The sequence below is a fragment of the Bombus impatiens genome, unplaced genomic scaffold (assembly GCF_000188095.3).
Source record: "Bombus impatiens unplaced genomic scaffold, BIMP_2.2 scf_0217, whole genome shotgun sequence".
Lineage (NCBI taxonomy): Eukaryota > Metazoa > Arthropoda > Insecta > Hymenoptera > Apidae > Bombus > Bombus impatiens.
This window is the reverse complement of record NT_176636.1, coordinates 3,508,327-3,531,394: the sequence shown is the minus strand read 5'-3', so window position 1 is coordinate 3,531,394 and position 23,068 is coordinate 3,508,327. Positions and strand designations below refer to the sequence as shown.

Below are 23,068 nucleotides of genomic sequence, written 5' to 3'. Positions count from 1 at the left end.
GTTTTCTTTACACTTGTCAGATACTTATACATTCTCAAAGTATTCTAAAGTTGCCAAATTATATTTATAATACTATAAAAATATATTATCTCTGAACCAAAAGTTCTATTTGAAGGCTTCGTCAAAAGTTTACGAAGCTGTAAAACGATATTTTGTATTTTTAAACTACTGTGAATCAAATCAAAAATATTCAAAGAGCTAATTATTCATTAAACTGGTACCATCTTTAACATTTATTATACATTTAAGATGGCTATTCATACTGCGTACTAATTTTTTATTAGATATATGTTTGCAATAAATATTTTGTAACTCTTATATACATTTTCAGATTGGTTCCAAATTTTACCAATTATAGTTATAACAATCGTGTTTCATTAGATGAATTTTCAATTTTTTATAAGTTTTGTCTACACACGAGAATATTCGAAAGTTTTGTAAAAACATATTTCGCCGCGATGAGTTCGCGCATGCGCGAACATCTTACTACAGGTCAAGTTCGTAGTTTAAAGGCTTAGAATCCATGCGTATGGTTAAGTAAAGCAGTGAATGAGTATTATTGTTTTGCGGTGAAGTTGATATTGAAATTTATGTTTACAAAGGATTCCTAGAAACTCTTGCGTGGATTTACACAGTGTAGATACAGTCACGCGGATTATTTATTAAATACTATATCGACCATAGGTACCACCATCTGTTCTATCAAACCTATCGTGACATTTCGAGACGAAAACAAACAATTAGTTCTGTGCGATCTTTCTCGAATAGCGTGTCGCGTATTATAGAGTGTATGTTGCAGATAAATATATCGTTGGGAGTAATATTTCAATTTCCATCACTCTCGGTTTAGCACGCATTTACGTATCGTTATACGCATTACAGTAAGTGCCGTGCATTTCCTGATTAACGGCAAGTGAACAGTAGAGGTTAGCGTCTGAAAAATAGTTCAAGGATTCGCATTGTGTGACGAAGTGTCTTCTAACGTATTTTTTCATACACTCTTTTTTCACGAGACTTGCGCCAAAAACGTATATGTTACACAACGCCGATGCTTTTGTGAGATTCTTCATAAGCACTGCCTGTGAAGACGTACACTCGAAGGCCAAAGCACGTTCTCTTGAGTTCTCGGTGGTTCCAAATGACAGTAGGCAATTTACTATTTACAAATTTTACATATTGATTTAATCAAATCCAAATAAAATACTCTATGAAGAAAGCATTTTATTTTCATTCAGAATTCCGTTGAACTTGTCAATATGATATTTACATACGAAAACGATCCAAAGCTACTACCCATCGTAAATACTGTTATTTTTGTAACAGATAAAATTGAATATTCGAGGAATTATTATGTTATAAATTTTTGAAAGCAAATTGTTGTACTTGAAATTGTTTGTTGATTATAGTTAATACTTAAAAGTATGCAGCAGTATCTAAATAGTATGAAATCTATTTTCCTACTCTGGTTCAGAATGCAATGGGAGGAACGAATCTCCATACACCTCCATCCATATTTCAACATATGATGAGTCAGCAAAATACATCACAACAACCAGAGACATGGATGCAAATGCCACAGGTGCCGCCAATGTCTATACCATGGAGTGTACCATCTCTCCAACAACCAGAATTAGTCAGATTTACCGGGGGACCAAGTTTCGAATCAGTTCTTCATCAGAAGAGAAAACTTGAGACCTGCGATCTGCTAGATATGTAAGTAATTTATATAATGGTATATATTATAGAAAAACCTTTCTATTTTTTCAATTTGATATGTAATGGATGATATAATGTAATGGATGATTACAGGAGACAAACGAAACAGTTTATAACAGAAGAAAAAATGGCTGCACATTTTAAAAGTTTACATATTAGTTCCAATTATCAACAGTCTTCAGTGCCATCAACTTCAACAGCTGACTCACAACCAGTTAATCCTAGGGAGTTGAATATGGAACTAGAATTGGATGCAGCTAATGCAGATCAAATCAAAACTGGACCCAGGCTAGTTCTTTCAGAGGAACTGAAGAGAATCCAACAAGAACCAATCCTTCCAAATTCCTTGTTATCCAAATTGTGAGTATACATATTTTAATTAAATTAATCTAAATTAAATCAAATATTTTGTTTCTCTCATTATGATGCAATTTCTGTTAGTAAATAAGATAAAGTGTGAAGGTTTACAGTTTTTCTCTTTCAGGGAAAGGCCCTCCATGGCTTTAGTCCTTTGGGAACCACCGAGCAAGCATCTTCGTATATTTCCAACTAGAGATACACCAACTCCGATTCCTAATGCGTCCGACGATAACAATAACAACAATAATAACAACAATAATAATAATAACGAAGCGATTGCTGATCTGAATCAGACGATATCGAGCAATTCATCAATTTTCGAGCCAATGGAATTATGAAGGCAATTCGTTAGTAAGTTACTTTTACATCTTTGTATTTCGTTAGCAAACGAAGAACGCGATATCGAGTCGTATTATGTACGAAAGTTAAAAGAAACGAAAGTTATACATTATATTTTTTATCTGACATTACATGTTTGTGTAAGGTTGTGCGAGATATATGGAATGAAGCCTTTCTATTAAATAGAACTATTCTCTACTAGTTACCTAATTATTTAGTTATTTGAGACATATGTACGTATCAATTATTATATAAACATAAAAGCTAAAGATCAAGTTCCTTTCATATAATATGATTTGTGTGTGAAAATTGATTAAAGATAAAAAGAAATATAAAAATGGGATTCTTTAATAAATACGTTCATGGGTTTAATGTGAAACTCAGTATTACTGTAATTATTATTAACACAGCATAATTGTATGATTATTATTAATTTTACGTTATCATTTGTGCTTTCTTGTGTATGCAGTATGTTGCGTTTGATTGCGATTAAAATTGTAGTATGATAAACATGCAATACATATAAAAAAGAAAAAGAAAATAAAAAACATAAAAGAATGCGCAAAAACAGGGATAAAATAGAAAAAAAGATTATTCGTAATAAGGTAGCTTTATTTCTACACTATGTGTATGTTACACATATATAATATTAAGGTTGTGTGAAATACAATTCAATTTACTGTATGGGTGATACGTAGATCGTTTGTCGTGTGAATGAATTTACTGTGTTTCTGAATGTATGATGATTTTGCATAAAGATATGACAACATTTCATTAATATTGAGTTTTTCATTCATTTGTAATGAATGGAAAGTATGGAATGATAGGTATCGTTGAAGAATGAATCATTTTTACTCATTTTTACGATAACCCCATAAAATTTTCATTCTTTCCATGTAATTCCAGTTCAGAACTTGCGAAATTTAGGGTCTCTTTGAAAGTTTTCGCATCTTCCAAAGGTTCGCCATTAATTGCTGCCGCGGTAATCTTATCATCCAATATGGAAATGTGATTTCCTTCGATCTTGTGTATTTCTACTTTTCCGTGAGTTAACTGAACAAGAAAAATAGTTTCATTATATTCATTCACAAGTCAGCAACTAATATTGTTTAATATTAATAGATATTACCTTCTGCAAACCGTAATCTGAATTTGGAAGTATCACAGCTGGTGTCGTTGGTACCAGTAACGTGATAGGCGTTCTAAGAGGCGGTACAGAAGAAGGATCGTATTTATCTAACACACAGAGACGGTTATAAATAAATGATATAATTTTCTTTTGAGTTTCTGCCGAATAGATCTTATGAATTTCGTCGGTTGTGTATTTGGTTACTAGATCCAACTTTTCATTCCAATTACTACAATTTTTCAGCTTTAATGCGATCTATGAGAACGAATTAGTTATTAATTATTAATTAGACCTAAATTTTGTAGTAGCCGACTGGTACTGAAAAGATATTTCACCTCTGTGATGATTGGCGTTTTGATAACATTCAATATTTCAATCAGAAATGTATTTTGATATTCGTCTTCCGTAGGCGATGCAAGGTGCTCTGATTTTATGGCTTTCATATAATCGGGAGATCCGTCTATTAATATGAGTTGACCTATTAGTATGTAAGGTTCTAATCTCCTTGTTAATTCTATGGCTATCAGTGATCCATATGAATAACCAACGATTGTGAAATCTCTGCGACCTTTACTCCTTGCTAAAACATACTGAAAGAGAAAGAGGAATATTATATTTTTTTATACTGTGAAATCTTTCTTTTTTGTTAAAACATACTGGTAAAAGACGTTCAGCCATTTCTTCCACTGACTCATTAATGTTGTATATTCCTAATTGCAAACAAGTGGCAGGGAATTTTAATTTTGATGCTAATTCAGCGAAAATCGCAGCAGACCCTTCAATACCCGGTATAAGAAATATTTCATTTCTTTTTTCACCACATTTAACTGGAAGCTCTACGCAATACTGTCCATCTAGTATGGAAACATTCAAGGTCTTCATCAGCAATCTCATGCCAATCACTTTTTCTGTCTTTGTCGTTGTTTTTTTGATTTGTTTTGTTTGCTTCTTTGTATCTTTTGCAGACATTTCTACAAGCTTGGCAATGTTCAAGACTCTAATATCTTGTGCAGTTAGAAACACCTCAAAGTCTCTTTCTAGTGTCTGTTTGATCTCCACAGCCATCATGGAATCCATGCCCAGCTCAGCCAAAGAAGAATTTTGACTCACGGTCTTCATATCCTTTATATCTATAATAGAAGAATAATTTCATTGCATGAAATTTAACTACAAGTGAACTTACATGATACATATATAAAGAATACTTACTCATAATATTCATCACTGCTTCAAGAACATTACTGACTTCATTAGCACTAGGTACCTTCTCTGCAACCACCATGCTAGCCACAATTGGTCTATTCTGACACATGAACTTGTCTAATTCTTCTAAACACGAGGATATCTTCTGAGCTAAGGTTCCACCGATCACCAGCTGGTGTTTGTTCTCCAGCATCTCTGCAGCAAGACCCACATCCCCCACAGCGCCCCATTGAATGGCCATGCCAGGAAGACCTTGTTCCACTCTTCTTTCGCAAATCCTCTCTAACACTGCGTTTCCCATACCATAATTAGATTGACCAGCAGATCCTCTTCCACATGACAAAGAAGAAAACACCACAAAATGTCGAAGATTTGGACAAATCTTCCTAGAAAGTTCATCCAGCTTTTTGGTGATTCTGGCTTTGGGTTTCATGCTTTCTTCAAATGATTCCATAGTTTGGTTTACCATCAGACAGTCTTTCAACAGAGCTGCCAGGTTGAAGATACCATCCACAGGTGCCTGTTCTTCTGCTGATTTCAAGATAAACTCGCAGTCATCTGTTTTTGACGCGTCTACACCAGGAATTATAAGGATTTTCGCTCCATAGGATTTCCAGATATCTATCCTTAATTTCTGATAGCCTGTTTTGACTCCGTTTCGAGTAACTATTACCAGGTTCCTGGCACCGCGTAGGACTAACCAGTCTGCAAGTTCTAGACCTAATCCTCCTAAACCACCTATGATTACGTAACTCTTGCTACTCGTAGCGTTGAAGCGAGGGTAAGCAAGAATTGGTGTATTCAAAGGTGCTTTCTCATCTGCTATCTTAATCAGAATCTGTGAACAATTGGGTAATACTTATTTACGAGATATCAATTATAGGGAACAAATAATATTTATACCTTTCCAATGTGTTTGCCTGCTGCCATATACCTGAAAGCTTCTTCTAACTGGTTCTTTTCAAAACACTTTCTTACCAAAGGCTTGATACATTTTCGATTCACCTGGGCATTAAGAAAATGATGTACCTCTTCTCTTATATGAGGTAAGGTACCATGGATCATGGCATCGAGCATGATTCCATGAAAGCTAATCTCTTTCAAAAACACTTCCATTCCAAGTTGATTATTGACAGACATATCGAATTTACCGATTTCCAAGAAACGTCCACGATAACCTAGGCAACGAATCGATGCCTGGAGCTTGTCTTCAGCCAGGGAATTTAGAACTATGTCTACTCCCTTTCCATGTGTCTGTTTCATTATCATCTGTTCGAAGCTGGTATCTCTGGAATTTCCAATGTGATCATCATCTATACTGGGGAACGTTTCTCTGATATATTTCCGTTTTTCAGGTGTTCCTACTGTCGTGAACACTTCACATCCTTCAGCGAGGGCCACGTTGATAGCAGCTTGACCTACTGCACCGCTTCCACCGTGGATCAACACCTTCTCACCTTTCCTTAATTTTCCAAAGTAGTAAAAGGCGTAGAAAACCGTAAAGTAGGCAGACGGAACAGTTGCTGCGTCCTCCAGGGACCATTCGTCTGGTACTGGCCACAGGGTGAATTTATGGGGAGTAACCAGGTTTGATATACCCCTGAAGATGTAATTAATCTATCAAATTAGCAGAAGACCTATGTTACTGACGTGTAAGGTTCCGATATTTGAGGTATATCTTACTTGCTCTCAACAAAACCCATCACGCGTTTTCCATTAGAGTCGATTCCACTGAACTCAAACCCAATCAGGCAATCGCTCATTTCTCGTTTCTTCACTATAGTTTCCGCCATCAATTTTCCAGTGGCCAACATCACATCTCTGAAGTTCAACGAAGAGTATATTACTTTGATGATGTTATCCTGGCACTTTTCATTCGGTTGTATCCAACCCTCGAACCACTGGATGGAACTCAAATCTCCTCTGACCTATTGCATAACTCTTGTAAGTTTTGAAAGATTACAAATTTTTTGTTTTAAATAACAAGAAATATTTACGTACTCTTAAATTGGCATAGCCATGAGAAGTCAAAGTTGGCTGCAGCTCTGGATAAGGCAGGTGTTTGTAGGTTCCCCAGATTTTCCCTGGTCTTAAGACATTATAGCCAATGTCTATATCAAGCTGCTTGGAGTAGAATGGATCTTTCAATGAAAACTTGGGAGCGTTCTCGTCTTGGATTATCACAGTTTTCACGATCTCACCATTGGGCTCTCTTCTTAAACACTTAACTAATCCTAGGGCACCATTCTCCATATCTCCTTCTGCGACTAGTACCAATCTTACCGTGTCATTACTATTTTTATCTTTTTCATTGTTCAAGACTTTCTTCACATCTTCCAGCCAGGTGAATTCATTGTTGTTCACGTATATTACTTCTGTCTTCTGAGGTGGCTTCTCTGCTTTCTTCAGGAGCAACAGAGTCTGATTCTTGAAACTCTTCTCCAGTACAACATTCAGATCACAAACTTCAAGATAAGAGAAAGTATCTTTATTGACAACACTCTCTCGAAGCAGGATAAATCCATGACCCATTGTTGCAGCTAGAAGTTGGTCCAGAATGTCAGTCGTTTTATTGGATAGAATATTATGAGCAGCTGCTATGAAGACACTGGCATCCTCCGGTAATTTCTTTGGTGTTATTACTGTAATATTTTCAGGAAGCAATAACTTTTCGCCTCGTTCTGATTCTGCGGCAAGTGTCAAATTCGGACGAATCATGGGTATGTTACTTAATACTTTCATAAAGATTGGAGTGAGGGTTTCTTCAGTTGGTACTTTCTCCTCCTGATCGATCACTTCGAGGATCTTTGGCGTGTTTATAATGTGACTCTCCAACGCAAGCTGCGTAGACAAGATGATCATTTCTTCTAATGATGTTTGTGCTTTGTCACGATTGGCTATAAATTTATATTCTTCCAAAATGGGGACAGACGTTAATCTTCGATGCTGAATCGCGTTGGCCTTTATTCCATGGATTTCGATTCCGCCAGATACTACCACATCGTAGTCATTGTACACTGAGATTGGGATTTCTGTAAAACAAAGTTTTATTATTTATTATAACTCGTTACGACTCGGATGTTTATGCAGTTCTATATTTTTATATCGTAAGCGTTTCTTATCAGAGCGCCATCCGAGCTACTCGATAATATTGTACAAGTATTTCTAACGTTTCAACATTTGTTTAAACTTTTAAAATTACCATTATTATCTTCGCTAAGGTTCCGAATCGTTTCGTTATGAACTTTCACATCAATTACTAGCTTCCTAATAGCTGTTGGTACATAAAGCGCTCTGGTATCGAGATTCAATATCTTCATCTGTAACATATTATCCATAAACACGGCCCAGTTCTTCGTCCAAGCGATACGTCCCCTGGTTCCCTTGAGTGAAGCGCTCTTCAGCGAACGGAACGGTCCAGTATATTGGTAACCACGAAGTTTCAACTCCTTATAGATATCCTTGCTAGTCAGAACTTCCTCATCCTCAATTTCAGTCAAGAATTTGGCTGGAATCTTCTCCTGCGCAGGATTCGTTTGTACGCGAATTGATCCTGTCACTACTGTCGTGGATCCTTCTGATATTTCGAATTTTCCAGATCCTGAAAATGTTTTATGTTATCTGTAATCTGCCGAATGCAATTAAACAAGTTAAAATTTATTTATTAATTTTAAATCAGGTGTATCTTATAAGTTCTCGTTGTAAGAATAGGCTTCGATGTCTGAGCACAGTTACGTATACAAACGTAAACTCAAGAATACCGCTTTCCTTCTCTTTCATGCATTAAACTTGACAGATTAAAGTTAAGATATCTCCCGAACTAATCATTTTTTGATATAGGAAATATGCTTTCTTTTATAGAGAATGCCGAGCTGCATCGATTAATGTATTAAATAATAGCTATGATTCCATTTAAAAAAACAAAGTTGACCTTCACATGACCTTCACTCGCCGATCTACAGAAAAATTAACGCCAGAATATACCCCCTCCCCCCTTAAAACCATTCAATTTTTATCTAAAACATTTTTCAATATAATTAATAGTATCGAAAATATTTCAGCTTCAACTCTTAGATGACTTACCCTGTACATGTAAAATAATTATTCTGCGCGAAGAACAAGATGGGAACAGCGGAGGATATAAATATATATATAGAAAAAAGAAATGGATGAGTTAGAGTCGAGCAGAGTGTGAGTAAATGCCTGATACCTCTTAATTCTTTATCAAAGTATTAATGTGTAGATATCGCGATTTTTTTTTCAGTTTCAATAATTTAATTTCCTCTTCTCATTTTATATCTCTCTTTACGAACTCCAAAAGTGGGATTAGTGAACGGAATTTCAGTTAAATCGACGAAAAAGACAGAGAAAACGTGCGCGGACTTTGGTGATTGAAAAAAATTCTAATGGGTTAAATGCGGAAGTGATCTCTTGCGATAAACAGAAGCAAGATGAATCCTAGTGATTTTAGAGTGGTTGAACTCTAAGATGATCTGGAAAAAGTGGACTTATCGATTTCAGGTACAAAATTTGGCTAAGGTATCACTCGTATAGTAAATTAGGGATTATAATATGTATCTCGGAATTTTTCCAGATTTTTTTAAAGCTCCAAACGATAAGAAATTAGGCAGAGAATTGAAGACCCTTTATGCAAACCACGTTTGTGAATAACGATATTGTCGACGGAGGGTTAATTCTTTGCTCTCATTTTACTTCCTTCCTTACGTCACTAATGTCTTAGAATTAAAAACCTAATAAAAAGATGTATACCTCTTTGAACCATGACAGTTAATGAAATAGAACCGGATTCGGGCATGTTTGTTGCACGTTCGAATTTCACATTCTCAAAAACCACTGATACTTCGTCATAAAGTGCCCCTTGCAGCAAACTAACCGTCTCCCAGACCATAATAAGGTAACCTGTGGCTGGGACTAAGTTTCTTCCGTCGATCACATGATGCATTATATATTCGTAGTTCTCATCTTTCAGAGCTACATCAATCATTCGCTCTGCCGTGGTTATCTTCTGACGTTGAGTATACACTGGTACGAACCAGTCTTCAGAATGCTCCCATCTGAAATTTGACAACAATTTTAGATCTATGTTGCGATCTTTATTTCTTTTTAAAAGGACCTAAAAAAAACCCCAAGTCGTTTGGCCCAATTTTAGAGAAAGTTATTCATTTTCAAAAAGTGTTGTAATAGTTTTGAAAGTCATTGTATCTCCAAGAATATTCAAAATCTTTTTGCTTGTTGAAACAAGAGTGAAGTTGGAACGTACAAATCTGGAAACTTAATGTTATATGTATATATGTTATTTTATTATATTCACCTAATGTAAGGAGAGACCATGGAAGTGCCACGACTAACAGGAAACTCTACGTGCGGATAAATATTCGCAAGTTGTGGCTGTAGACCAACGTCGTATAATTTTCCAAGGGCTTGCAGGAAGCATTCGGCATTGTCTTTATGGCCTCTCTGAGTCAGTGCAATATTCGTTACAGACTGACTTAAGGATCTCTTTAAAATTGCCTGTAGCAGACCATGAGGTGCAATTTCTATGGTTATAGCGTCAGATGGTATCATTGTCGCTGTTTCCGCGAATAGGACAGAGCTCAACAGGTTATTGGTGTGATATTCGGCGGAAGAATACTTGGCAGCTTCCGTGTACCATTGACTGCGTGGTACGGAAGTGCTCATCCACTTGGAACTTCTTGCTTGTGGCTTGGGAATCACTTTCTTCAGATACGATAATAATCTTGGTCCTGCGTCCGCGATGTAGCGACTGTGATACGCTATGTTGCTGCATGCTACTTCCTTTGCAAAGATCTTGTTGGCCTGGAAGAATTAGAAAATCACAGAGAAAACTCAATTTGTAGATTTTGAGCGTTTCATATTACTAGTATTGCGATATACCTACTACTGTTCTACAAGAAATCAAAGGATCATTTTCTGAAGAATTGTTATTGACTTTTACAGAATCATATCCTTCAAAACAAACCTGTAACTGGGCAACGAATTGCTTCATGGACTCAGCTGGGCCACTTATGGTACAACTATCGGAACTGTTATGGCAAGCAACCTCTATATCCGATGGACATATATCTTTGATCTCTTCATATCCAAGACCAACTGCTGCCATAGATCCTCGAATCATTTTGGTCTCGATAGACGCTAAACCTCTCGAATATGCTGCAAGCACCATTTGCTCGGCCGTAAAGCATCCATCCGCATAAGCACAACCAAGTTCTCCGACAGAGTGACCGATTATATTATCCGGTTCGATACCCACGGATGTTAATAGATCCACGAGACCAATCTGAAGAAACATCCCTCGTTACCACTGCGCAAGAGTTGGAAATCATTTTTCGAAGAATTACGATCGTTTTACCTGAATAACGGCGATTCCAACGAACGAGTTCAAAATATTATCGAAGGTCTTCTTGTCCTTGTTGGTGATGATATTAACGATATCGATGCCATGTGGTTTTAATACCGTGTCGCATTTCTGAACGGCCTTCGCGAAGATGGGGAATCTCATCAATGATTCACCTTTTAGATTTCAAAATGATTAATTATTTTTTTAATTATTTCCTTGCAAATTGTTTACGAATTTTGCTGTTAACATTTCTATATGTACCCATGCCAGGCCACTGTGACCCCATTCCAGAGAACACGAACCAAATTGGTCTCTTTATGCCAGAGTACTCTTGGATGTCTCTTGGTGGTTTCTCTGATGTTTTAGATCCAACTATTGTGTACCCTCTAAATAGATGGCCAGTTATATTTTCGGAGTGAATATCGTGCAAAAGTCGAATATACTCCACGTCCACTGGTATACTTTCGATCTGGAAAAGTAATCGTTATATTTTCCTAGAATTTTCTACTATTTTATACTTCAATTTACTTACATGATTGAGGAGAGTTTCTACTGCTTCTTGCGTACGTCCTGATACTACTACTAATCTAGGCAAATCGTCGGAGGGTGCACCATTATTCACTTTCTCCTTCGTGTAGGATTTTAATAAGACGTGAGCGTTGGCCCCACCGAAACCAAACGAATTTATTCCTACGTAACCACCCTTCCATGGGGTTGGTTCTGTAACTACTTCGACCTTTCCTTCGTCGAAGCACGTCACGCCTTTCATGGGACTTTTGAAGTTTATATTTGGTGGGATCAAGCCACTTTCCATCGCAATAACGATCTTAAAATATTTATTTGTAATTATATTTGACTTTTATATATTATTATTTTATTATATTCTCATCCTGCCATTAGCATTGTTCTTATATACTATTTTTATTCATTTAACTCGAAGAATATCTTAAAATTCTATACTTTTACTCTATCGTCTCTAGTCCATTTTTAAAGAAAAGTTTCAACATTTTTAGAGAATTTCCAACAACAGTCTCATACCTTGGCTACTGAACAGAGACCACTGGCGGGTTCGGTATGACCCATGTTCGACTTAATCGAACCGATTTTGAGAGGAGTGGTTCTGTTCTGGCAGAAGACTTTGTCAATAGCGTTCAATTCTTCAGGATCACCGACGCTAGTTCCGGTACCATGAGCCTCCAAAAAAGCCAGTTCATTAGGAGATATCTTGCACTCTTTGTAGAAGTCTGTCAGAAGCATTTTCTGCACGTTACTGGCAGGGAATGTGATTCCTTGTTCCTTGTAGCCATCGCAGTTGCTTTTCGTATAGACGACCTGCGCGTAAATTCTCTTTGCGTTTTTCGCCTTCTGCAAAATTATCACGCTGATAGCCTCACTGCGGACGTACCCATTCGCTCTTGCGTCAAAGGATTTGCAATGACAGTCAGCGGACAATACACCTGATATTAGATATCAATTTATTAACACGAGACTCCATCATTTAGGCATCTAAATGTCTTATTGCGAAGAATATCCAAATTACTGTAATTAATGAGAATCTAATGAATGCGACTGATAATGCACTTGATTAAAACAAATTTGACGGATTCCATCTTTTGTTGAGATTATGCAAGCGAAGACTTATTGATTTAATAAAATTATTATAGTTTACCGAGACGAGCGAACTGAAGAGATACATAGGGATGAAGACAAAGATTGGATGCTCCGACGATTACAGTCTCGCATACCCCAGTTCGTATCAATCTGTAAGCTTGATCCAATGCGATTAAGCTAGAACTGCAAGCTGTATCAATCGCGTAAGATGGACCATGTAAACCAAAAAAATAGGAGATCCTGTTGGCCAACATGGCTCTGCTGCATCCAGTAATACCAAAACCATTCGCCTGAAATATATTTGGAGTAGAAGCATATTCAGAGAATAATTTTGCAGGACTATTATCTTTTAATATTTACAAAGTATTTGTAAAACATTAGGGAACTATAATTTACGAATGACGCCAAAAACGTTTACTTGTAATTTTTCGTAAAACCAAGTCTTCTCTGACTCGCTGATACAAGATCCTATAACAACTGCCGTATTGGTCCCTTTGAGCTGTCTAGGATTTAATCCTGCATCGACGATGGCTTCGTACGCATTCTCCAGTAAAATCCGACACATAGGATCCAACGTATGAGCTTGTTTGTAATGGACACCGAAGAAGATAGCGTCGAACTTGGATAAGCCAGACAGCTTACCACCGGCCTTTGGAATTTCCGCATGATCTGTCAATGTACAAGGTTTCATCGTCGTTCTGAATGGCTCTAAGTTAAGTCACACTTACCTTGTCTCCATCTTGAATAGTTTTCCGTGATAAGGTCTACCTTGTTCATTAAATTGTTTTTTAACTCTATTATATTGTTACTTTCCGGAAACCTCCCAGAGATGCCAGTAATCACCACTTCTTCTCCTGGTTCCGTCACCGCGTAATTCACCTTCAACGGATCTACTTGTGTGTTACAAGACATCCTTCTTTTTTCTTTACAGTTTGCTTTATTTATAAATTTTGATTTCTTTAATTGTTTGATTATCTTTATATCTTCTTTCGATCTTGTTCAGTCAGTCGTGCATATATTAATGAACTGTTTTCGAGTAATCAATCAGTATCAATATTGTCGCCAAGACCATGGATACAATTGAAGACTAGAGAAACGAAGAAAGGCTTCTTATAACAGACTTTCCCCTCCATGTGGTAATTCGAATTCTCTTCTGAATATTCCTGAAGTTAATCTGTATAACGATTACCGGTCGAAATGACCCCTGAAAATCTAATGGACTGAATTTCGTTGCCCAAAGAGCTCGACGAATTAAAAAATATTGATGTTTATTTTTATAATAAAAAGGTTGACGGACAAGAAGAAAGGAATTAATAAGGGTTTATTCACTTCGTTACTTATTTGGTATAAATCAGTCGAGAATATTACGTTTTTATAATGAATTTTTGTAATTAATCAATATGCAATATTAAAAATTGTTTCTTCTTTTACGAAACATCTTGTTTTATTAATAACAATGTGGAAGATAGGAAAATAATAAGTAATTAACAATAATTTTATCAAATAAAATTGAATATTAAGTCAGAACTGAGGAAATGTTAAAGTCATGTCAATAATTTCTCGGATTTTTATTTTATATAAACATAGAACTAGCATATTCTGATATGCCAGATCTAATTTTCATTTTTTATTTGTCACGTGACAATATATTCTATTAAACAGTAGTATGACTTCCTGAAAACTTACGTCCCCCTGTTCCATAAAATTATTAGGTTGCCCAAAAGTTCTTTTCGTTTTATAAGAAAATAATAGATGCAACATTTTTTACTTTATATTATTTTATTGAATTATGTATGATCTATTTTGTAGTAATAGAACAAAATGGATCATACATAATTCAATTAGGGGCACAAACAGGATGCATACATAGTGATGTAGAGTAATGCGATATCCGGCCACCCTTGACATTTATAGTATTGAAATAATGAATATTCACGGAGAAGAGTGGCAACTGTTCAACCCACCACTTACTGTGACGCATTGATTAGTATTTAATATATTTTCTGTCGTATGACATAATGTTGTAGTTTTGGCATTAATAAAATTATATTAGGTTGTCCCAAAAGTTTCTTTCATTTAGTAAGGAAATAATAGATGCACAATATTTTTTGTTTTGTATTATTTTATTGAATTATGTATGCATACATAATATGTTATAAGATGTGCAATAAAGATGTGTTTAAATTTCTATATATATAAAAATCAAGTTAAAAATATAGCTTAATCTATATCTAGTGAACCAGTATGTAATTATTACAAAATTATTGTTGAATATAGTTAGAAAATGGTAGTACAGTATAATCGGTAGTCAGTCATACTAGAATTACACATTGCTTCCAAAGATATTCTTTTGTATTAGCCGTAATTGAAATTGTACGAACAGTTAATTAAAAAACTGAAAACGTAAAATGAATCATGACCATGATAACATCAGTTATCAAAATATGAATGATCACTTAAGTAACAACATAGATTTTTGATTTTTTTCATATAAATCTTTATTCTATTAATAATAGTATTTTATTTTACAATACAAAATTACAAAATTTTTGTCATCAATATAGAAATTCGAAAATATATTATTGTCACATCTTTTTAAATAACAATACTTTTATAGTATTAACAGTATGATTCTTAATTTACGCATGTAGTACTATAAGTATTAACTTCAGATCTCTGTAAAAGCTAATGAAGCTTGTAGACAGTAAAATGCATATTACTTTTGAGACACGTGTAAGTACATTTGGTTAATTAATACTACACAATACAAGTTCTCCTGTATAGCAAACATTTGAGATCTGACTACGTAACCATTTAATTGAAAGAAAATTAAATACAAAGTAAATATAAAACAAAATTTCCTGTTTGAACAAAACATTCTTGTACATTCGTTTATTATGCATTAATTATCGGTTACGTATTGGCAAGAATGGACTATTTAAATTAAGTGTACAAAAACACAGCTTGCAACATATTGATTAAAACATATTTCTCTTAATTGTTACAAAATGTTTACAGTCTTGATCTCAATTTTTTTGCTATTCCTACAATTATATCAAAAATAGAATTTTTATTATTTTTAATATCAAAATGTATTAATATTTGGAAACACCGGTAAAATGTACTTTTTTCCCTTGACCATCCAAAGCCTCCATTAAACTCGACGTAAAACTGAACTCCGAACTGCTTTCGTCCTCTTGATTTCTGTAAAATACATCAATATGAATAAATTCGTATTTCACGACAATTTTAAGTATACAGCATTATGATGACATACAAAGTATCTAAACTGGTAAGACTGCCATTTGATTCGGGTATGATAGAAGATCCTTCGATCTTTAATAGTTCCAAGAAAGAGTTCATTGCCGTTACATAAATTCCTTTTGTGCCAGCAGCTCCCAAATAACGTAGACTAGATAACTCGATTAAAATTCGTTCTGGACTTTTTGACAAAATATATGTATCTTGATCGAGTTTTACAATCTCCACAGATGAAAAATGAATGACAAACAAATATGGTTTTCGGAAAGCTGTAAGAATACAAATATTATTTTTTATGCAACATGTAAGATTATTGTATTTTAAGAAACGTTACAAGATTTCTTACCAAAAGCAAAAGGTAAATGATTCCATGTTGGATCAATGTTTCGAGTTCTTTGGCCACTTTCATTCACAAACATTCCAAATTCATTATAACAAAGCAAAAGCTCTACTTTTCCAGGTACAAGAGAGACGTTTAAAACGCAAACTGGGAAAATGCCTAGCTTGGCTACTCCCGATAGTGCAGCTTTGACTGAACTATCATCTTCTTCTGGAAATTCTGCAACACCATGAATTATTAATTGCACGGAATGAATGAATTCGCTAAATAATAAATAGTATTTATTACTTACCATCGACACAATAATTTTTAAGATCAATCTGGAAAAATTTATTACATCCTACTATAAGAACATTTTGCGTAAATATAGCACAACTACATGGTTCGGATGTTTCAAGTTCACGGACTACAATAAATTCTCCAGAATCATCTTCAATGTACCATTTAAGTAATCTGTATTTATAACATAACAAGATTTTTATATAAAATATGATATTGAAAATCAAATGAAAATATATCTGTTTCAAAAAACCTACATTACGTGGGACTCAGTTGCTGCGCAAAGCATATCCCGTTGTAATTGATATAAATGGTAGCTATCAGTGCCAGTTAAAACTGCCTTCGTATTAATTGCTGGCCTTGAGCATTCGGCAGCCACTGCGTTACTCTTTAATTGCCTTAGACTACAAGATACTAATTGCCTATTTTCACCAGCTATCATTAAAGCTATTCCTAAATGGGGATGTAAAGTTAATTGGTGCACCTTTTTCACTCCACGAATCATAGTAAGAGTTCGTGATTTAGCACCGCTATACGAAAACAGACCCTCTTCTGCACCCAATAAAAGTACATTTTCTTCTGTCAAATTTACGGCACAATTTAAATCCAACTATAAAATATTTATATGTTAAAAATGAATTTAATATAAATACAATTGTTCGACGGTAAACAAAATTGCTCACTTGATTTTTTGCTAGTCTTAATATAGTTTGATACTTCTTACTTCTATGAACATTACTCAGTATATTTTGACTAGTAATAGACTTTAAGGACTTCAACCAATTTTTCTTATCAGTCTGGCTCAAAGCCATGACATCTAAACGTGGTGTCGGCCAACAGGTGGTCGATGAATTGGACTCTATTCTAAAAATAAATGGTATGTCCGATTTTGCTGTTCCCATTACATCTGGATTAATTACTGTATCAAATACAGTAAATCCATCCTTTTCGATTAAATCGATACGATTTATTGGTGCCATTCCGGGAGATGGCTGGTGATCGTAAGTACATAAACACGGTCCTTCCAACCTAAGGTACTTTCTTTCCCAACAAGTATTCGAGCGGTCTGGGAGTTTCACCCAACTTTCCATTGGCACGCTATTGTTTTTACTTTCTACATCACATACATCCTATTATCAACGATAATCATATATTAGTATAAAATATAGGATTGCACGGTTAAAATATTAAATATCATACCGTGTCGGGTTTATCCGGTTGATCTATAGCTAACGTTTGAACGCTTCCAGTCAATGACGATAAACTTTCGTCACTATTTCTCCAGCTTTTACCAAACTGCTTAGCAAAACCTCCGGGTAAACCGCAAGTGGCAGGTGCGGTAACCATGCACTTTAAATGCGTCATTACTTGACATTCGTTGCAAATAGCTGCGCGTTTTCCAAAATGAATGGAATCCAAACACGTGGAGCATTTCCCCGCTCGCATTGGTAGACCGACATCAAATCGGTGTGGAATGTGGTGTCCAATTCTTTGCGGCGACAAACGTTTAGATAATGAGGTAGTTGATGATTCTGTGGTATAATTCACGTTTTTTATATCGGGTGCTGAGGGAGATGATGGGGAGGTCGAAGCGTGGATAGCTTTCAGTGCTAATAACTGTTCAGTTAATGCTTTAACTTTGGCACGTTCTTTCGCTAACTGATTTTCCAATTCGCGATATCCAACTGGCATTCCAGTACCACTAGGAGGAATAGTCTCTTTCTGCTTAGTACCGAGTATTTTATCACATACCGTTTTCTTCTTCTTACTGCACTCTTCTAATTTAAATTGCAAGTAATCTATCAACTTTGTTTGTTGTTGTCTGGTACTCTCAGCTTTCACTTCCCTTTCCTGATAGAATTGTCGCATTTCCTCCAAGATACTTTCCAATTCTGTAATCCTCATCCGAAGTTCCTGACCTTGATCTATGCTATTCTGCAAATCATTCATCAACACGAAATTCGCCTCTTTCAATTCGTGAACTCGTGTTAAGTGTTGACTACTTTCTTCTTTAACGACTCTTGTTTCTGCTTTAGTGATATCTAAAGCACGTTTCATTTCTGAAAGATTACATTCTAATTCCCCGCATTTATTTGTGGAACTTTCGACTTGTTTGCTTAAGTCTTGTACAAGCTTCTTGTATTGATCTCTCTGGGCTATCAAATTATTTCTTTCACTCTCTATATCGCTTATCTCCGATGCAAGTCTCTCGATATTCCGTTCTGCTGTCAGTTTCAGTGACCTTTCTTCGTTTTGTGCGGTTTGTGCTTCGCGAAGTTTCACCTCAGTCGCTTCCAGATCCTTTTGTAACTTCATTTTATCTTGAATTAGTATATTTTCTCGTGTTTCGTGATCACTTGTTAGTCTTTCGTAATCTGTTAGTTGTTCTTCAAGTACTGTACAGGTTTCTTTCAAAAGTTCAGTATTCAATTCATAGCCTTTAATCTCTTGTTCTAATTTATCTATTTTTGATTCCAATTCACGTATTTCTTCAGTATGTTTTGCGATGATCTGCGTCAAACGGTTGTTTTCACTACTTAAACTGTCGACCCGATCTTGATTTACTTTCGATTGCTTCCGCGCCGCGTCTAATTCTCTGCGTAAAGAAGCACTTGAAGACTGTAATTCTTCTATTTGATGATTGGTCTCAGTTAACGCCCTTTGGGCCGAATCAGCTTGCATTTTGTTTCTAGTAGATTCTTTTGTAATATCATTCAATGACGCTTTTGCACTGTCTAACTCTTTAAGTAGCTTCCTTGACTTTTCTTCTCCCTCTTTCATTTTATGATCTAATTTTTCGGTCAGCTTTTGCTTTTCTTCCTGTAATGTTTTAACTCTTTCTTCTGCTTTCTTAGCTTCCCTTGTTGCAATTCGTTTGTCTAAATTTGCATCCGATAGTTCCTTTTCCTTCTTCCATAAATTGATTTGTGCTTGCTTCGCTGTCTGACGTTCTGTGTTCAAGTTTTCTTTCATTGTTTGGAGGTCTCGTTCTAATTTCTTCATTTGCTCTTCTAAATGTGTATCTTTTTTTATTACAGACATCCTACTTGTACTTGGTTGTATAGTTTCCATCTTAAGAGTAGCATTCTCTGATTCTAGTTTAGTAACGCTCTGTTCCAAGCGTCGTAATAATTCTTCTAAATTGCCAACCTTACGCAAATGCTCCTCTTCTTTCTGGAGAGAATCCTGTAATCTTTTTTGTAGAGCGGCTTTATCTTGTGTGGCTTGTTCTAAGTTCAGAGCAAGGGCTTCCTTCTGTTCCAAGTTCATCATTGTTTCATTTAAATCAGACTTTATCACTTGTAATTGTTGTTTCAGTTGTTCATTTTCAAGTTTTGACATTTCCAATTGTTCTTGTATTGTGGCAACTGCCTGTTCTGATGCTATAGCATTATCTAACTGCTTTGCCCTATCTTGTAATTGTTTTTTTAAGGCTTCTATCTCTGCATCTCTGGCTGGTATTGTAGCCTGTATGCTACGTAACTGTTCCTGACAGTCTTTCAATTCATTTTGAGCTAATTCTAAAGCAACATTCAACCTTGATTGACGACAATGGTTAGAATCTTGTTCATTTCTTAGCTTAGTCTCCAAATCTGTATTCTTGGCAACTTCTAAATCCAATTTTGCTCTAAGTTCAGCTAATTGATTATGTGAACGTGTAGCTATTTCTTCCAGTTTAGTTTCAACACCTTGAACGCTTTGCCGACTTAGTTCTCTTGTTTTGGCTAGTGATTCTTTATATTGCATCTAATAAAATAAATAATTATTTCAATATTTTTCCCTTAAATTTAAATTAGATAAATTTTACTAAACTATATTACTATATGTATGAACTATATTACTTATGTATCACTATATATATGTACATATATTTTACTAACCTGAAATACTCTGAGTTTATGTAATTCTGCATTTGCTGTCTGAAGTTCACATTCTGTTCTTTGCAACCTTGAACTCATCTCATTGTTACTAGTACATAATTCTGTGATTCTTACAGTTTGTGTTTCTATATGTTTATTCAATTGTGCAACTTTTTCCTTTTCTGCATTCTCCCATTTACGTTTAGCATCTTTTATCAAGTTTAAAGCTCTGGTTTCTAAATCTCTTCTTTCTTGACGCTCTAGTTCTGACATTACAAAATAATTATTGTATATAGTTTTACATATACAAATAAAACATAGCTTTATATATATATGAAAGATTCTATTATTTACAATTACTACTATATCTAAGTATATAATAATAGCCACTTTTAATATGATTAAAAAATTTTAGAAATTAAATATCAGATACTTAAAAATTTTAGATACTTAATACTTACAGATACTTAATAATTTTATAATGAATTATAATCATGGGCTAATTAAAAAAATTCCATGATTTTTCTATTGATTAATGTAGTAATATATAAGTTTGATAATATTGAAATTTAGATTATATGGAAGAAAAATAGATGAAGAAGTTAAAATAAAAAAAAAGAAATTTCTTAAAATTTCTACACATGAATTGCAAGTCAATTTACCTAATGTTCTTTTTATTCCATTTAACTCTGACTTTGTTGCAATTAATTCTCTTTCAAGAATATCTCTCTCTTTATTGAAAGCTTCTAATCTTTTTGATTTTTCTTGGAGCTGAGCTTCCAATTGCGTCATGCAACTGATTTTTTCCTGTAATTCAAATATCTTCTTTTGTTTCTCTTGGATCTCTTTCTTCTTACTATCTAATTGTGCTTCTAATTCACTTTTCTCTTTAGAGAATTTGTCAGACTGAGAGGAATGATGCTTATGAAACTTAAACTCAAAAAAGGAAGAGCAGTCTTTCTCAATATCTTTAAATTGATCATTTGAATCTGACGCACGTGTGCTTCTATCACCACCTATAAATACAGAATGTACCAGATTAAAATAGATATAAACAAAATTGTTAAAGGAATTTTGGTAATAGTTTTACCAAGACTTCGCCGAATTACTTCCAGATCACATTTTGCTGTGTTTAATTCCTTTTCCAACTGTTCTTTGTCTTTCTTGGATATCTCCACTTTTTTCGTTTTTTCCTCCTGTTGAGTTTCATTGTTAGTGGTGGACCGTCTATTTTTCCCACAGATTTTTCTGTAACGTTCCTCAAATTCCTTTTCTCTGCTCTCAAAATCCATTCTTTTTATTGTTCATTTGTGGTCGAATAATTTTCGATATTTTTTATCTCACGTTTGTTAGATAAACTGTCAAAATATGTGGTTAAAAAATGTTTTATTTCATAACAATCAACGTATCCATTTCATTGACTAGACTAATCGAAAGAATCGAGATTTATACATGAAAATATAGGAACAAATCAAACGTAATTTAGTCAAGTTTAAATCGAACTTTTATTATATCTATACTATATATTAAACTTTGCAAAATTCCCGCGATTTGTAACCTGTATGAATTAAAAAACACAAATGAACACGATCTTATCGAGTGTGTAATGTTCTTCGGTTGTATAACAACGTTTTTGTATGGTTATACATCATGGAAATATTATATTTAATGCTATACGTTTTGTTTTACACTATCGTATTCATAACCACAGCGTATTTATAACGGTTGCGGACATGGAAGCCGTTAACTACGGTCACGTGGTACTTTGGCGCCGTATTGGCAATTGGTTGAGATCGCGCAAGCGCAATTTTATTTTTATCGAGTAAGAGCGTGTTAGAGAAGATAGGAAAAGTTTTGTTATGAAAATTATTGATAATACACCCTAATATCCTTATGTAACAGATATTTATAACAGTACAATTATTCAGTTATACAGTTATCAAATCTATAATTGCGGATCAAACTTTATTTTGTAATTCAAAATTCTGTTTGATTCTGAGGAATCATATTTACGATAGATGGCGACAAAATTATCGGATTGCACTGCCCTCTGGATTAGTGAATGAATGGAGCTTGCTCAGTTTGGAATCCAAGAAAGAATTCAAGTGTCAGAATAGAATTTTAATATACATGTGAGTACTTTTCTATATTTACATATTTATTTTGTTTACTTAAATATTTTTCTAAAAACTTCTTCATAAATAGTACGTGTGTACTTGGGTTTGTGTGTTTTATTTTACAAGCACTCGAATCCAATCAAAGTACGATTATAAATTTCAAATAAAATTTATGCTATTCATACTATTGTTAATATACTTTCATATTAACATTCATTCTATTGCGTATATTTAATGTTTTTCTCCACTTTCTGAAGTATTATCTCATAATACTGATAATTATTTCATAATATTGATAGAAATTCTATTCGCATATGCAAACATAGAAATATCATTGATATGTTACTTAATGTCTTGTACAGAAGAGGTAGTAAGAATACAGAAATACAGAATAGACGAAACATTTTACGACACTATACTATGCCATTTATGATTAAGAACAATGAGTATAGACATTAAATATATTAATGTTTA

The 23,068-nt window shown here is 34.5% G+C and overlaps 3 protein-coding genes across 5 annotated transcripts; 1 reads left to right on the top strand and 2 right to left on the bottom strand.

Moving 5' to 3' along the window:
- The first annotated feature begins 484 nt into the window (after positions 1–484).
- Positions 485–3,189, top strand: LOC100747639 (putative uncharacterized protein DDB_G0292438). 2 transcript variants are annotated; one of them, XM_012383566.3, is made up of 4 exons: positions 485–684; positions 1,472–1,713; positions 1,810–2,076; positions 2,201–3,189. In XM_012383566.3, the coding sequence occupies exons 2-4, from the start codon at positions 1,478–1,480 to the stop codon at positions 2,412–2,414; spliced, it is 717 nt and encodes a 238-aa protein (XP_012238989.1). In that variant the 5' UTR covers positions 485–684; positions 1,472–1,477; the 3' UTR covers positions 2,415–3,189. The 2 variants fall into 2 exon arrangements, with proteins under 2 accessions (XP_012238989.1, XP_003488132.1); XM_003488084.4 differs by having other exon boundaries at positions 487–1,144.
- On the bottom strand, positions 3,175–13,802 carry LOC100742781 (fatty acid synthase). Its single transcript, XM_003488128.4, has 19 exons — positions 13,466–13,802; positions 13,156–13,406; positions 12,796–13,027; positions 12,165–12,583; positions 11,659–11,952; positions 11,388–11,595; positions 11,139–11,299; positions 10,749–11,066; positions 10,080–10,585; positions 9,518–9,822; positions 7,950–8,348; positions 6,749–7,779; positions 6,431–6,675; positions 5,651–6,347; positions 4,754–5,585; positions 4,202–4,674; positions 3,880–4,134; positions 3,545–3,799; positions 3,175–3,468 (listed from the first exon to the last, which is right to left on the bottom strand). The coding sequence occupies exons 1-19, from the start codon at positions 13,647–13,649 to the stop codon at positions 3,277–3,279; spliced, it is 7,257 nt and encodes a 2,418-aa protein (XP_003488176.1). The 5' UTR covers positions 13,650–13,802; the 3' UTR covers positions 3,175–3,276.
- A 1,489-nt stretch (positions 13,803–15,291) lies between these two features.
- On the bottom strand, positions 15,292–23,064 carry LOC100742661 (citron Rho-interacting kinase). Of its 2 annotated transcripts, XM_012383564.3 has the most exons (11): positions 21,568–23,064; positions 21,140–21,493; positions 20,499–20,743; positions 17,818–20,364; positions 17,301–17,747; positions 16,875–17,227; positions 16,631–16,791; positions 16,345–16,557; positions 16,015–16,267; positions 15,863–15,941; positions 15,292–15,781 (listed from the first exon to the last, which is right to left on the bottom strand). In XM_012383564.3, the coding sequence occupies exons 1-11, from the start codon at positions 21,767–21,769 to the stop codon at positions 15,776–15,778; spliced, it is 4,860 nt and encodes a 1,619-aa protein (XP_012238987.1). In that variant the 5' UTR covers positions 21,770–23,064; the 3' UTR covers positions 15,292–15,775. The 2 variants fall into 2 exon arrangements, with proteins under 2 accessions (XP_012238987.1, XP_003488175.1); XM_003488127.4 differs by having other exon boundaries at positions 15,292–15,941.
- Positions 23,065–23,068: the final 4 nt, after the last annotated feature.

What these genes read in the sequence shown, in the direction of transcription:
- LOC100742661 (XM_003488127.4), bottom strand. Translation starts at nt 21,769, where the DNA reads ATGGATTTTGAGAGCAGAGAAAAGGAATTTGAGGAACGTTACAGAAAA. An exon ending in ATAAACTCAGAGTATTTCAG is followed by an intron (nt 20,365 to 20,498) that starts GTTAGTAAAATA and finishes TTATTTTATTAG; the next exon opens with ATGCAATATAAAGAATCACT. An exon ending in GCAACTGAGTCCCACGTAAT is followed by an intron (nt 16,792 to 16,874) that starts GTAGGTTTTTTG and finishes TTATAAATACAG; the next exon opens with ATTACTTAAATGGTACATTG.
- LOC100747639 (XM_003488084.4), top strand. An exon ending in ACCTGCGATCTGCTAGATAT is followed by an intron (nt 1,714 to 1,809) that starts GTAAGTAATTTA and finishes GGATGATTACAG; the next exon opens with GAGACAAACGAAACAGTTTA. An exon ending in AATTCCTTGTTATCCAAATT is followed by an intron (nt 2,077 to 2,200) that starts GTGAGTATACAT and finishes TTTCTCTTTCAG; the next exon opens with GGAAAGGCCCTCCATGGCTT.
- LOC100742781 (XM_003488128.4), bottom strand. Translation starts at nt 13,649, where the DNA reads ATGTCTTGTAACACACAAGTAGATCCGTTGAAGGTGAATTACGCGGTG. An exon ending in CCTTAGCGAAGATAATAATG is followed by an intron (nt 7,780 to 7,949) that starts GTAATTTTAAAA and finishes TTTGTTTTACAG; the next exon opens with AAATCCCAATCTCAGTGTAC. An exon ending in ATGGGTTTTGTTGAGAGCAA is followed by an intron (nt 6,348 to 6,430) that starts GTAAGATATACC and finishes TTACATCTTCAG; the next exon opens with GGGTATATCAAACCTGGTTA.